Below are 14585 nucleotides of genomic sequence, written 5' to 3'. Positions count from 1 at the left end.
ATTAGCTTCCATTTCACCTTGGTTTCAAAATTCAAGCTCCTGAGTTTTGCCTTCTAATCCCTCCACAGTTCTTGTCCCACTTACCTTTCTGACCTGATAGAAAAATACTCCCCTAGCTGCTCTCTTCGCTCCTCCAATGACCTACGAATGACTTCCTCACTCATAACCTCATCACACGCACTGCTTCCAGGCTTTTCTAGAGCTGCCCCAACTCTCTGGAATGGTCTTCCTCATCCTATTTGCCTTGCTCCTACTTTCGGCTCATTTAAAGAACCCAATTTTTTTAGACTCATCTACCCATCATCATCATCTGTCTCTTAAACCCTGACTACTTACCCACCAATCCATTTCCCTCTCCTTATGTGTGATACTTCCCCCACCTCCTAGATTGTAAGCTCTTCTGGGCAGGGTCCTCTCCTTCTCCTGCGTCACTGTCTCTATCTGTCTGTCATTTGCAACCCTTATTTAATGTACAGCGCTGCGTAATATGTTGGCACTATATAAATACTGTTTATTAATTTTAATAATTTTTCATCTGTGTAGGAAATCTTAAGAATAGATAAATAGAAATACAAAACCTTTGGCAAGTAAAAACACTCCCTCTAGTCTTTTACATCTAACAGTTTGCCCCAGTGTAGCAAACATTAGGTATTTAATAAAAGAAAACTTCACTCCAGTTAATAAAAGTCTCCAGGAGGTGGTCCAGGAAAGAAAAGCTCTACTATCAATTGGGGAGGAAAACTTTGCTCTTTGGGGAGTTGGAGAGCTGCAAAGGAGACATACAGTGTCTCTTGCCTGCTTCTGGTGGCTTTTTGTTATTTGATTGGACTGCATTGGGCATTCACCTAGCAGTGTAGAGCCTGACTCCATTTCACCACTGAGAATAAACCTAGATCATCAGTGGCTGCCCATATAGCAGAAGAGGATCGTGGTAGACCCAGAAGAATCTGCAGCAAAGATGGCGACTTCGAGGGATAAGGTTGTGACAGGATCCTGGACTGGTCTTCTCTGCAGGCTGCTAAGAAAAAGGTGGATGTGTGCCATATTAAACGCCTAGGCTGTCCATATGGCAAAAAGTTCACCAACACTGATGACTTTAGTTCTGCTTTAAGCATGCCCTTTCCTCAAGATTTGGATAATATATTTGCATTCTCCTTAATCCCATCTGGAAATAGGAATGAGAACACAGGACCCCAAACTGTGGGGCAATTAGGGTTTGTTGCATCAGACACCAGAGACTGCAGGTGAAATTTGTATCTAGAATGGTAAGGAAGGTAGGGAACAGGGCAGCCCCCTTTAATATGATATTCCTCCATTTTCACAGAAAGCTGCATTATTGAATAGTAGTGTTGCCCTCCTTGCAGTGCAGTCCAAAGGGCTAAAGATATTAATAATGCAGACAGAATTGCCACCGATACCTCTCCTCCTGGTCCATTTCTGCATCAGGGCCAGGAGTCCTAACCCTGTGTAAGTTTCCAGTACCAAAGCTTCCAGAATTGCCTCTCGGGTGTGAACAGCTCATGGTGGGAAGTTGCATTCATCTTCATACAATGATTTTTTTTTTTCCCTGTAGGCTTCAGTGGAGCTCCAAATTGATTATGCGACCTATAAATTCAAGTGTTATTGAATTCTTGTTTACTAAGTAAACAGTGACTCGGGAAAGGTCTTGTCTGCAGCATAATTGGAAGTGTTAAGTTATGATATGTACACATACCCGAAAACGGTGACTGCTATGGGTTTCCTGGAAGTGATAGTGAAGTGTGCTAGCCAGTGTAGTATTACTGACCTGCGTCACCTCTCCGCTCCTAAAGCCTGAGCCGTCACAGCTCTAGTGCGGGAGAGAGGCGGCAGTATTGATCGCCTCAGTTAGTCAGGGCTTCGAGAGCACGTGTTCATCTAAAAGTAAAAGCTATGTTTGTTATAAATAATGTTTATTCTGATTGTGCAAGACTATGAACTAAGTCCTCCTGTTATGATCAATAGATTATCTATGCAAAAAACGGAGTAGAAGCTTTAAGATATTTAGATCTGAAAGCTAGCATAAAATCTTGTTAGGGGTGAAATGGTAAACATACTAGTGATCCTTCTGGTTATTACCCAAACTAGTCTTCTTTCAGGTATTCCTTATGATCTTCCCATCTGTCAGGGTTTCTCAGGGGTCCCCCCAGAGGTTGCTAGGGCTTACTTGAGCAATGAGCAGTTTGTGGCTCTCAGGTCAGATTAAAAGACCCCAATGATCCTTTTGGCTATCTGTGCAACATCTCCAAAATCCGCCCTACCTGTCCCCAAAGACCACCAAACTCCTTGTACACGCTCTTATCTCTCATCTGGACCACTGTAACTTCCTCCTCTCTGGTATTCCACTATCCCGATTCTCTCTACAATCTATCATGAATGCTGCAGCCCGATTCATCCATCCTTCCCACCGCTCCTCTTCTACTGCACCTCTTTGTAATTCTTTTAATTGGCTTCCATTTCACCTTCGTATCAAATTCATCTCCTGTGCTTTGCCTTCAAGTTCCTCCAGAGTTCTTGCCCCACTTACCTTTCTGACCTGATAGAAAAATCTAGCCGCTCTCTTCTCTCCTCCAATGGCCTACTAATGACTTCCTCACCCATAACCTCATCACACGCACGTCTCCAAGACTTTTCTAGAGCTGCCCCGACTCTCTGGAATGGTCTTTCTCATCCTATTTGGCTTGCACCTACTTTCTGCTCATTTGAAACAACACTCAACCCATCTTTTCAAACTTGCCTAACTGTCTTCTTCGAAGTCTGTTAAACCCTCACTACTTCCCACCATGCCATATCCCCCCTCCTATTGTATGATACTTCCCCGATCTCCTAGATTGTAAGCCCTTCGAGGCAGGGTCCTCTCCTCCTCCTGTGTCACTGTCTGTATCTGTCTGTCATTTGCAACCTCTATTTAATGTACAGCGCTGTTAAACCTGTTAAATAATAATATCTGTAGGGATGACATGCTTTCCCAATGGCCAGCAATGTAAGAAGAATTCTTCCCACTGACCACCACACTAATATACTGTGAGCTGTGGATATAGTAATTATAAAAGGGGTTCCCCGAAGATCTGAAAATTATTTCAAGGCTTCCCTCGTGCTAAAATCGTCAATGAAGGGTGCCATAGATATGGTTGTCTTAATGTTTCTGTCGCAAACAAGAATTTTCCTGGTTCCCATCCCCTGCAAGTGGGATGCAAGTCCCATCCCCTGATATGACAATTCTAGCTCTGATTTTGCAGCTAATGTGTGTGTCTAAAGCAAGGGTCCCTTTTTGCAGCATGCTTGCAGGAAACTGGCTTAAAATTCTCTACTGGTGCTGCAGCTTTTTTCTATAGATCCCCAACTATATGACATTGAATTCTTTTTTGTTTTGATGCACATGGACGCCATTTAGCTTTAAAATAAAAAGACAGAAAAGCAAAACAGAAAATTAAGTATTCATTTGCTTTAGAAATTACAGCTAACAAATTTCATTGTAACAGCGATATGTCATTCAGCTAGCAAGCTTTTGTTCTTCTGATGCCCCTGTCTGTTCTGCTGCCTGTTCTTAGAATCGCCTGTCATTGGTTTTGTTAAATTACCTTCCAAACATGCCCTGATTGCCCGTGTCTTTGTCTCAATGCATAACGAGCGCCAGTCTCGTGTGGCTTTTCGTGTCCTGACATTTACGTCGTGTCACCTATCTTTTATTTGGGTTATCTCCCCAGCTCAGGCTGCATCCCAATGCCTTATTTCACCATCTGCATTATTCCACCTGTCGATTTCGCCACACGCTTTTTTAATGGCCACACAAAGCCACAGACAGAAGAGAGATGTGTAAGGCTGAGGATCTGACCAAAAGGACATTAGAGTGAATATCTGTACCACCCAAATCTCTGTCCCACATTACTTACTTTTATGGTTCTTTATAGTCCTTTATGATGTGTGATCATGTAATTAAAGAGGCACAGTTGAATAAATTATAACTATTTATCTCATTTTCATATTTGCTTGCTTGCATTAAACATCTGCATAGTCATGTATTTGGCATCTCTCACCTGGACTACTGTAACCTCCTCCTCTCTGGTATTCCACTGACCCGACTCTCTCCTCTACAATCTATCATGAATGCTGCAGCCATACTCATCCATCCATCCTACCACTCCTCTTCTGCTGCATTTCTTTGTTGTTCTCTTCATTGGCTTCCATTTCACCTGAGAATCAATTCAAAAAAATACCCCCCTTGCCACTCTCTTCGCTCCTTCAATGACCTACTACTGACTTCCTCACTCATAATCTCATCACACGCACGGCTCCTAGACTTTTCTAGAGCTGCCCTAACTCTCTGGAATGGTCTTACACGTCCTTTTCGGCTTTTAATTCTGCTTTCTGCAAAAAGAACACTTAAAGCTGGTACTTGACAACTTGATGTGTGCATTGGCCATGTAAAGCTGCATACACACGTTCAATAATAGTCGTTGGAAAGGATCTTTCACGATCCTTTCCAACGACTATTATTGCACGATACATGAACAAGTGATGTACACACAGCACCGTTCTGCTCTATGCAGAGGGGAGGGGGTGAAAGACGGAGCGGCACCCTGCTGTGCGCTCTCTCCCTACCCTTGCTTTAGGATTGTTGGTCGTCCATCGTCTGTGGATCCGCCAGGACAGTCGATCGGACGGTGGAAGACTGGCGCTGTACACACGCTAGATTCTCGCTCGATATCAGCCCTGAGCCGATTATCGGGCAAGAAACGTTGGAGGTGTGTACGTAGCTTAATGGGACATAACTTTTGGTGCATTGTAATTATAGTAAATATATACCAGGTCATCCACAAAAAATACATTATATTGATAGGGAAAAATGAATTTTACATGTTTTTTCAGTATAGCGTGCACTAATATCACAATATATTTTTTTTTTTACACGTATGGAGACATCACCCTCTCGAAATAACCTGCACCACCATGCTCCCATTTGCACTTTTGCATGATCTCCTTTACAGGAGGGCTTCAAACCAAGATCACAAAAGGCCATTTCAGTAGATTAGACTGGCATGGTCCAGTGTTGTCACTTTTGGGAGCCCTGAGAAATGCCTTGCGGCCCTCATTGGAGTGCATGTAATATGTAGTGGCTGCAGGAGACTGACATACAACAAAGGATAAAAAATGAGGGTTGAAATTGGAATTGTATTTAAAAAATTTGCAATTGTGTGCTACACGATGCACAGAGCAAAAGCAACGGCATCTGGTCAGATTTTATATCCATTTTTTTTATGTTGGTATTAAATTACCGTCTCCGAATTTGACATTTAGCGGAATGAGTAGGGGAAGTAGATCTGGTATATACAGTATTCCTGTATATATATTATTTCCAATCTTGAGCGAACTGTTAACCCTTTGCTTTGTGTCACACACTGGTATTACATTCTACAGACAGAAGTCGTCCCATGTGGGAGTGTTGGTAGTTCAGCTTGTTCTCATCAATGCGTTGTGGGTTAATAAATCTTTGCAGTGGCAGCTTTGGGAAATAACGGTGTAGAGCGCACTCTGTCCTTCTTCTTTTTCTCTGCAGGGTAAATCACATCGTGTTCTGGATATGCCCCCCCATCACCACCGCCAATCTTAAATATCCATCCTTCTGCCCGACACGTGCCAGACATATCAATTAGCCCAGTCCCACTCCTTCTGCAGCCATGTGACGCTGCTTCAGCACCTGGGGAGGGCCAATTCAGCTTTCTTTAAAGCGAGCATGGCAGTTTGTTTTCTAATTAGACAGAAGGAAATTATCCATAGACTCCTTTAACCTCCACGCGTCAAGAAGGAACTAGCAGACGCCGGCGCCTCCTGCGGGAAAGGTGACAGAGACCGCCTGCCTGTATTAGCCAGCCATGCAACACTTAAAGTAGGACACTCACTTAAAGAGCTGTGGATATCAATAAAATCAGTATAATAAAATAATTGATTTCAGAGCCCCTTTGTGTTGCTGTTGATGTTAGGAAAGTTTTTTTTTGTCACATAAAATATCTGGCATACTTTTAAAGGAATTCCATTTTCCTGCTTTAGACGTCTGTAAACCTAAATCTGCAGCTTTCATTAAAATATTCTGTGGTGATCCTTCTATGAAGGTAAATGTTCAGGGAATTTGTATTATGAGGTGACAACCCTCACTAAGCAGTGTCACCCTACCCTGATAGAGAATACAAGTTCCATGCAGACACATGATCCACCATTGCCTCTGTCGGGAACCCAGTCCGGAGCAATGAGGTGCAACCAATGCTGGGGAGAATGCATGTAGACAGGAAGTAGCTGAACATTTTGCTGGTGGTGGTATCAAACAACCTCCTGAAAACGCAATGCTTGTATGCTCGTAGCAGCTTTTGAACCACAGCACACCGGAGGGAGTACATAGATGCTTTACAGCGCTGGAGCCAAGTGTTAATTTTGCATTTGTCTTTAATGATGCTGGCTCTCTTTAAGAGCTCGCTCAGCATGATCATTTGCAGCACAAACATGTCATTATTTTTTAAGTGGGTGACGTGGCATTGACACCGCTGTGCGCAGGGGTCAGACACTCTGCGGTACTGTAAAAGTGGGTTAGCGAGAGTAGGTCAGGCGTGAACATTGCAGGCCCATATGTCAGCCACATCTTCCTCCCGTGCATTCATCCAAGCTTGGCTGCGTATCCAGGGAATAGTTTAGAAGCATGACAGTCAAAAGGCTAATGACACTAAATTGCTCTATTTATCCGTAAAGCATGACCGATTAGGACAGACACATAGGGGGAACAAGTGGCAGCTTGAGAACCGTATGAAAGTGGATTCCGGGTGGTGATGGAGTCATTACTGCAGACGCGTTATGCCATTGTTCCGTAGGCTGCAGGAGACAGAGAACTGACGGCCTCTCTTTCTGCTGCATCTGAAATAGTAATGCCATAGCCAAAAACGGCTGGGAATATTTTTATTTCTAATAATATAGTTATAATAAAGTTACTCTAATAAAGTTTTGATGATGGAAGGTTGCCAGTAAAAAAATATATTGGCAATTATACAGAAGCCTTACTCATTTGGCAGACGCTCTCCAATTTGCATCTCTCTCATCTAAAGCAATGGATGGCTTGCATTAAAGTGAATGCATAGCCAAAAATAAATATACACCTTTCATGCACAGCAGAGCGCCCCGGGACAACGCATGTAGCCCTGTGCATTGTACTTTTGTAAAATGCAGCCTACCCAGTGTTTGCGGTGTTGTAGTGCATTTCCATCTTTATTTTGCATGGGCTGGTCAACGCAAAGCAGGCATTGCAGCACAGAGCATTGATGCAAATAGGCCTTCAGGTTTTATCACAAATTTTCTATACCCCTTGATTAGGCCAACAGTTAGATACCTACTAAAGGTTTGTTAGATTTTTTGCAGTTCACACAGTCCCCAAATTCTACACACACACCAACTTCCCCAAACACACATGCATTGAAAAGCCCTTTAAGCTTGGAATGCTCTGCTGCTTTATTTATCATGGAACAATGTTTCACTCTTTAAGGATTATTTCCCAATATAGCTTTGTAGTGTAATTTTGTTTAAAAACGCATTAACTGGCGTGCATTGTGCTGCATTTGGCAACCTATGTATTTGATTGGTGTACCAAATGCATCACATCACACACAAATGTAGTATGTGCTGATTTTTTTTAAAGCACACTGTCATGGGTTGCACTGCGGTGCATTGCTAAGGTGTGTTTCGCTTGCCATTCGGATTCTGTGTGCTGCTTTTTTAAGACATACATCTCCACATGGATATGCATGCATTATTGCAATGAACTAGTAGATACAAGCCCGTGACCCTTGCGTTCCCCAGATTTTGCTGATCAGGTTGACTTGGCTAAGAGGGCATACTAATGCCACCTTAAGGTCCCATGTGACATTTTTTCTTTCTAGTATTTTGCATGATAAAATGGTAGCTCCAGTCCTGAGTAAGAGGCATGACGTTCCAGCACCAGGTCTGTAGACTGCAAACCCCAATGTCACATCCAGAGCAATAAAGGCATATGGCGGAGGTGTGGGTTCTGGCGGCTTTGCCAGATGTTCTGGTGTTTATTTAGCTGGCGGCGGGAGCTGAAATTATTGATGTGATCTGCAACATTTAAGTCAAGAGAGCTGCAGTAACAGCGCCGCAGCCCATTAAGGAAGGCACACGGGAGAGCGGAAAGTGCTATTGTTGCTTTGATTGCAGCAGCTGGTAGGAACATAGACAAGCTTAATCTGCTCCTTTACACACACACTACCAGATCTTTCATCTAGATCAATCCCTACATCTCTGCAAATCACTTACTGTCCATTTACAGGGCTTCAGCCATTTAACTGGGTATGGTATTTACTTTCTGTGCATTCCAGTACTCATGGGCAAATTCTCACTTGAAATGTAATTATTGATCTAAAATAATGTTACAGGCGCATGGTTTATAGCACTTCCTAGATGTGATTGAGTTGGTACAGATGCAACAGTTAGAAGATGTCACTGTTGGCATCCCTGAGACATTGTGAATTATATATTTAGTGTGACAGCAGCATCTCCTAAAACTTCAGAAAACAAAGACTGAGTTCTAATGTGAATTCATACCATCATTTGCTCCTAGGTGTCATGGGTGGGAGACTAGAGGATAAATTACTTGGAATTCTAATTTTCAGGCAGACTTCCCTGTAAAAGACACTATATACTAAGCTTTCCCAAGGACCGTGTCCCTATTTCCTTCTGTTCCAGCACTGCAGCCTCTATCAATGTTAAGGCATTAAACATTGAAGCATCACTTTCCTGTGTTCTCCAAATTAAATCTCCATCCTGCAACCTATCCATACAGAACCTGGCAATAGAAGAGTTTGGGCGACGATGCAATGGTTCATTTGAGGAATGGTATGGTTGGGTGAAAATTGTGATGAAATATAGATATCCCTAAGTAGTATATAGTACTAAATATGGTACAGCAAATAATTAACCCAATCAATTAAATCTCATAAGGCTGACACCATTCTATCGATGTCTCCTCGTTGTTCTGCTGTGCTGTGTCACTTTCTTATGGGCTTCAGATGAAGACTACAACTGACCACTTCAAAATCTGGTACGCATACCCATTGTGTATGCGTACACTGTTATTACCATTAGGATACACATAATGAGAAATGCTATGCTATGCTATGCAGGTAAATGTAGTGTTTATGTAGACAGATTCCTGGAGATCAGCAGCAAAGTGCCTCACAATCTAATGTCCCTACCATAGTCATATGTCATTAATACAGTTTAAGGTCAATTTGGGAAGCCAATTAACCTAACCGCATATTTTTGGAATGTGGGAGGAAACCGGAGTACCCGGGGAAACCCAAGCAAACATGCCGAGAACCTGCAAACTCTATCTAGATAGTGTCCTGGCCAAGATTTGAAACTTAGACCTAGCGCTGCAAATGTCAGAGTGCTAACCACTGTGATGCAAAAAAGCTTTTAAAGAAAAAATACAAACTAATATTTTTTTTAAAAACTGCAATCATTTGGCACAAAAAAAAACTTCAGCAAATTAAATGTATAATTGTTGTTAGCTATGCTTTGAATGTAACTTTTACATGGCAATGGTTTCTTTTTTCAGGTCTTTGCTGCTGTGCTGTTATAACTCTTTATACTTTGCAGTGTGTTTCCTTAGTCCTCGCATGGGAATAAGAGGCAGTGATTGGATTTCTGACCTCCCTCCTGACAGCTTTCATTTCATCTAATGCCAGTAGAATATGAAATGTCCTGTTTTTTTTTCCCTTGACTTGTTGACTGCTCTGTCACCGTCCCCAGCGGTCTGCGGTCAGGCACCACAGAGGTAATTGTATTTCCTACCCACTCTCATGTGTCTTTCTTATCCTCCTCAGGATTCCTGGCCGTTTGAATGACAGACGCACTCCTCTAGGAGAGCTGAACTGGATCTTCACAGCAATTACCGACACCATTGCTTGGAACGTCCTGCCAAGAGGTACGGCGGCACTGGCCGTCATTCTGACGCAAGATCTTTATTGCTTATCTGCTTCCTCTATTGTACCATTGACAATCCTACGCTCACATCTGCACATATTGCAGCTTTGTTGAAAGGACAAACTCATTGTTTAGTAATGGGAAAGTTGTCTCATTTGCCAGTTGCTGTTTTATCACCATGGCCAAATCACACAATTATACACATCACAGCATGGGTGCATCTATTTACATACCCTGCACTTGCTGGGGGAAAATGGTTCTTCTATCCGTTCCATTATTTTTTTTTTAATGATTTGCTAGTAATACATTGCCTAGGTCCCCTTCTTTATTATTAATATCATCCAGTATTTATATAGCACTGACATATTATGCAGCACTGTACAAGTCCAAACTCTTGCCACTAGCTGTCTGTCAAAGGGGCTCACAATCAAATGTTCCTACCATAGTCGTTTGTTATTAATACAGTCTTAAGTCATTTTTGGGGGGAAGCCAGTCATCCTAACTGCAAGTTTTTGGAATGTGGGAGGAACCTGGAGTACCCGCGGAAATACAATGCAAATAGAAGGAGAACATGCAAATGCATGCATTGTGTCCTAGCCGAAATGCAAACCTAGGACCTGGCGCTTCAATGGGTTCTGTGGAATGGAGAGAATCAAAACCTTGTGAGAAGACAATCTGGTTCAGGACTATCTTCTCGAACAAGTGCTCTTTCTTCCACTAGAACCTATTTGGAAGGTCCATCATCTCGTCCTCACCTAGGCCGGTAGGAGGAGTAGCAAAAACGTTAGAATCTGCAGGCTATACTGCTGAATCAGTTTCCCAGCTCATGGAGGAAGAATGCACTTTGGTCATAGGTGGTAATAATGGTCACTGGAACTGACCATGGTCTCCATTCACTGAGGGAATGATGGGAGAAAAAACACAGCTGTATTAGCACAGTTATCCACCCTGACTATGCTGTGGCAATATCTTTATAAATCCCAGGATTTGGTTGGACAGAAGTAAAAATCCTTCCATACCTGTATTTCATCTGAGAATTCAGCTGCCTGCCCGCAGTTCAGCTTTAAAAATGTCAATCAATTGTAAAATATTCACTGAACAGTTGTAGTTTATAAAATGTTCTCACCACACAAATACGAACATTTTACATTTAAACTGACTCAGGGGACTCAGCTTGTTGTTTGTTGCATACCATTACATGCTTGAACAGAGAAACAATGCATTTTAGTGCTTTAGAAAAGATCCGCTAAGCTTTATTGGTATGTAAACCAGTATTGCAAATAGAAATTCAGAAAAGCTACAGTAAATCTTTTGGTTATGGATGGAATACTCTATTTATGGGGGCTTCATGCCATTAACAGTCCTACACATGTGGAAGGGACTGTGTGTGGTCATGCCTCCTGCCCCTATGATGTCAAAGCTGTGGACGTGGGCACAGATGGACCTGAACTTTTACTAATCTTAATGGGCAGCACGGTTGGCTCAGTGGTTAGCATTCTGGCCTTTGTAGTGCTAAGTCCCAGGTTGGAATCTCAGCCAGGACACTATCTGCATAGAGTTTGCAGGTTCTCTCCATGTTTCCCCTGAGAACTCCGGTTTCCTCCCACATTCCAAAATTAGGTAAATGGCTTACCCCCAAATTGACTTAAGACTGTATTAATGATATATGACTATGGTAGAGACATTAGATTGTTAGTCCTTTTGAGGGACAGTTAGTGACAGGAGCGCTGCGTAATATGTTCGTGCTATATAAATAATAATATTAATAATAAATCCTAAAACAAACCAGTCACAAACCATAATTTGTATTTATTACCCATCATTCTGGGTACCCAAAATAAAAGGGGAGGAGGATGGAGTGACTTGTCCAATCCCCAATCACCTTTGTGGTATACACAGAACCCCAATAAGTGACTGGATCAAAAGAGATTGGGCTTATAAGTGTAGCCTCCGAGTATTCAAGAGGTGGAGTTATCAGGCCCTGCAAATGTTATTTATTTGGGGAGACTAAAAGAAAAAGTTGGCCTCCTAGGAAAAGATTTTACCTTTCGACCTGGCCCATATATCTGTTGGTGTGACAATGTCTAGTTAAGTCTCAGAATCTGATAGTAAACAATGCATGGAGTGGCTAAATATGAGAAAGGACGCAGCTGGAATTATATTCAAATATTAATGTTCTTGCTAAAGGCATGCTTCGATCTTCACTCTTGCAATGTCTCCTTTTACAACTAACTTCTGTACCTGTGCAGAGCAGAGATGTGGGAGGGACTTACAAGCCGCCACACCCACTGCAGACCTGCAGAAAAAATACAGGAAGGGGAGGAGTCAGGACCAGTTATCCTGCACAAGGAAAAAGCAGCTGGTCTGCATTAAAGGAAGCTCCTGTACTGCACAGAGAGGTGCAAAATACACAAAACACACACAATTCATATGAGTATATACAAACCTTTTTTAAACTTTGAATGCATTTGGAAATGTTAGATTCCCTTTGACATGTTTGTGTGTCTGTGTCTTCACTGGAGAGATTCAACCACTTTATACTGGGGACCTTTGTCACCTAGGCAGAAAGTGATGGCAAATCCAAAATTGTCTAGGTATCTCCAGAACAACATACGAGGAGAAATCTAACAAGGAGGACACCTGGTTCAGTGCAACAAAGAGCATTCCCCTTCGCTTCCTATGGTGTCTTCAGAATGGGAGGTGAATGCAAATCTCCTGATTGGGAACACTAGGAAGAAAAAACTTCTCCCTTCCCTTCTTCCCTACATTAAAAACTTAGAATTAAAATTTTTAGATAGTCATTGCCAGCTCTAGACATATCTCTGAATTTGTCTTTCAGATCTGTTCCAGAAACTATTTCGGCAGGATTTGTTGGTCGCCAGCTTATTCCGCAACTTCCTATTGGCTGAGAGGATCATGAGGTCTTACAATTGCAAGCCTGTGAGCAGTCCTCAGCTGCCACCTACATACATGCACGCCATGTGGTAAGTCCTTAGAGTTGACTTTAAGCAGTAATAAATTATTAATATTAAAAATTATTAAAGTAAACCTAATACAAGCATATAAATCTGCCTCATTCATATTTGATATTATCTATATGACCAAGCTAAGGTAGGCCATGTCACAAGGTCTTGGGTTATTAGAGATTACAGGGAGTCTGTTTTCAGCAGATATACCCTGTCCAGTAGACTTGCAGTGAATTAAAAAGGATAAACAAGTCACAATCATTGTCCAGCACTACAATGTGGGAAACAGAATCTAAAATTACAATGAGTCAATAGAATTTCAGATGTTCTATGGAATGATAACACACAATAATAAGATGCCCGTAGCTTTACAAGTCCCTTTAATACAGAACCTTAGATGGAGTTGACCTTTCAGGGTTGTTTGCATCTAGAATGGCCATGTAAGAGCCCTCAAAACCCATCTTTTCAAACTTGCCTACCCATCTTCTTCTGTCTTTTGAAACCGTCACTACTTTCCACCACTCCTGTTGTGTGTTGTTTCCCCCACCTGCTAGATTGTAAGCTCTGGGCAGGGTCCTCTCTGTGTCACTGTCTGTATTAGTCTGTCATTGTCAACCCTTATTTAATGTACAGCACTGTGTTACTATGTTGGTGCTATATAAATCCTGTTTAATAATATTAATGTACAGTTTTATAATTTTACAAAAACTTTAATGTGGTTGTGCTAAAAACTCACCTGTAAATGCAATCATTTACATTTTATTTCCTGTGTGGCGCCACCTCTCATTCATTTTTTTGGTGTGGGAAGCTAACATGATGCAGTAGCAGTGTTCTCCCCAGCCCCAGCCGGGTACACCACAGGGACTGCAACGCGCCTAAAATTTCTTCCCACCCAGCTTAAAAAAATTTCTGGGTTGAGCACTGACTATAATCCTCAAAACGTTGTAGCACCCTCCTTTAGTACTTCTTGCACAAGCCATCATCCCTAAATCATGCAGAATAGGGCTCCTCTTGGGAGGAGTTAAGCAAATATCAAAATGCCTTCATTTGCAGATATGGAAGATTGTGTGTTTCTAGGTGTCCTAATTGTGCATGTATTTGCTCCGCCCATGCGGAGCCTCTGTAATTAAAGAAGCTTACATCCAATGAATGTAAGGGGTCGGTCTGTCAGGCTAGGGAGGGGCTAGATGATGCTGGTCATCCTCCAGCCAGAAAAAGAGGCGGAGTTCTGACTTTCTGCAGCTTCTAATGCATATTGTGAAAATCTCACAGTGAGCAGTGGAAACAGAACAAGCAGTTTCAGCCCAGGAGGGTAGACGGTACAACTGTACAAGACAGGCATGGCCACATGCAGCTGCTACATTTATAAATTCTCCATTTGTATGTCTTAGAATCAGGAGAATCCTATTCATGTTTTTTTCCAACGTTTTCTGGTTTCCCAATAGAGGGGGGCACTTTGTTGGGTTACCTTAAATGATTTCTTCCCTGCTGTGCGTTCCTCCCCGTCCATCTATTTACGAGACTTGTGACATCTCTGGAACATTTCCGCTGAAAATATAATTTTCCTCAGCTTTGCCGCCTTTGCCTGAGATTACGATCAGAGGGGCTAACATGGCAACA

At 42.2% G+C, this 14585-nt stretch overlaps 1 protein-coding gene across 1 annotated transcript in view; it reads left to right on the top strand.

The window, feature by feature from the left end:
* The window catches only part of RPTOR (regulatory associated protein of MTOR complex 1), a 139157-nt gene that overhangs the window by 90776 nt on the left and 33796 nt on the right, over positions 1 to 14585 (top strand). Inside the window, exons 7-8 of the mRNA XM_072403513.1 lie at positions 9900 to 10000; positions 12839 to 12983. Coding sequence (XP_072259614.1) covers positions 9900 to 10000; positions 12839 to 12983 — 246 coding nt within the window. The remainder of the gene's footprint in view (positions 1 to 9899; positions 10001 to 12838; positions 12984 to 14585) is intronic.

The sequence above is a fragment of the Pyxicephalus adspersus genome, chromosome 3, assembly GCF_032062135.1.
Source record: "Pyxicephalus adspersus chromosome 3, UCB_Pads_2.0, whole genome shotgun sequence".
Taxonomy (NCBI): Eukaryota; Metazoa; Chordata; class Amphibia; order Anura; family Pyxicephalidae; genus Pyxicephalus; species Pyxicephalus adspersus.
The sequence above is the reverse complement of the archived record's forward strand: the minus strand, read 5'-3'. Positions and strand labels throughout refer to the sequence as shown.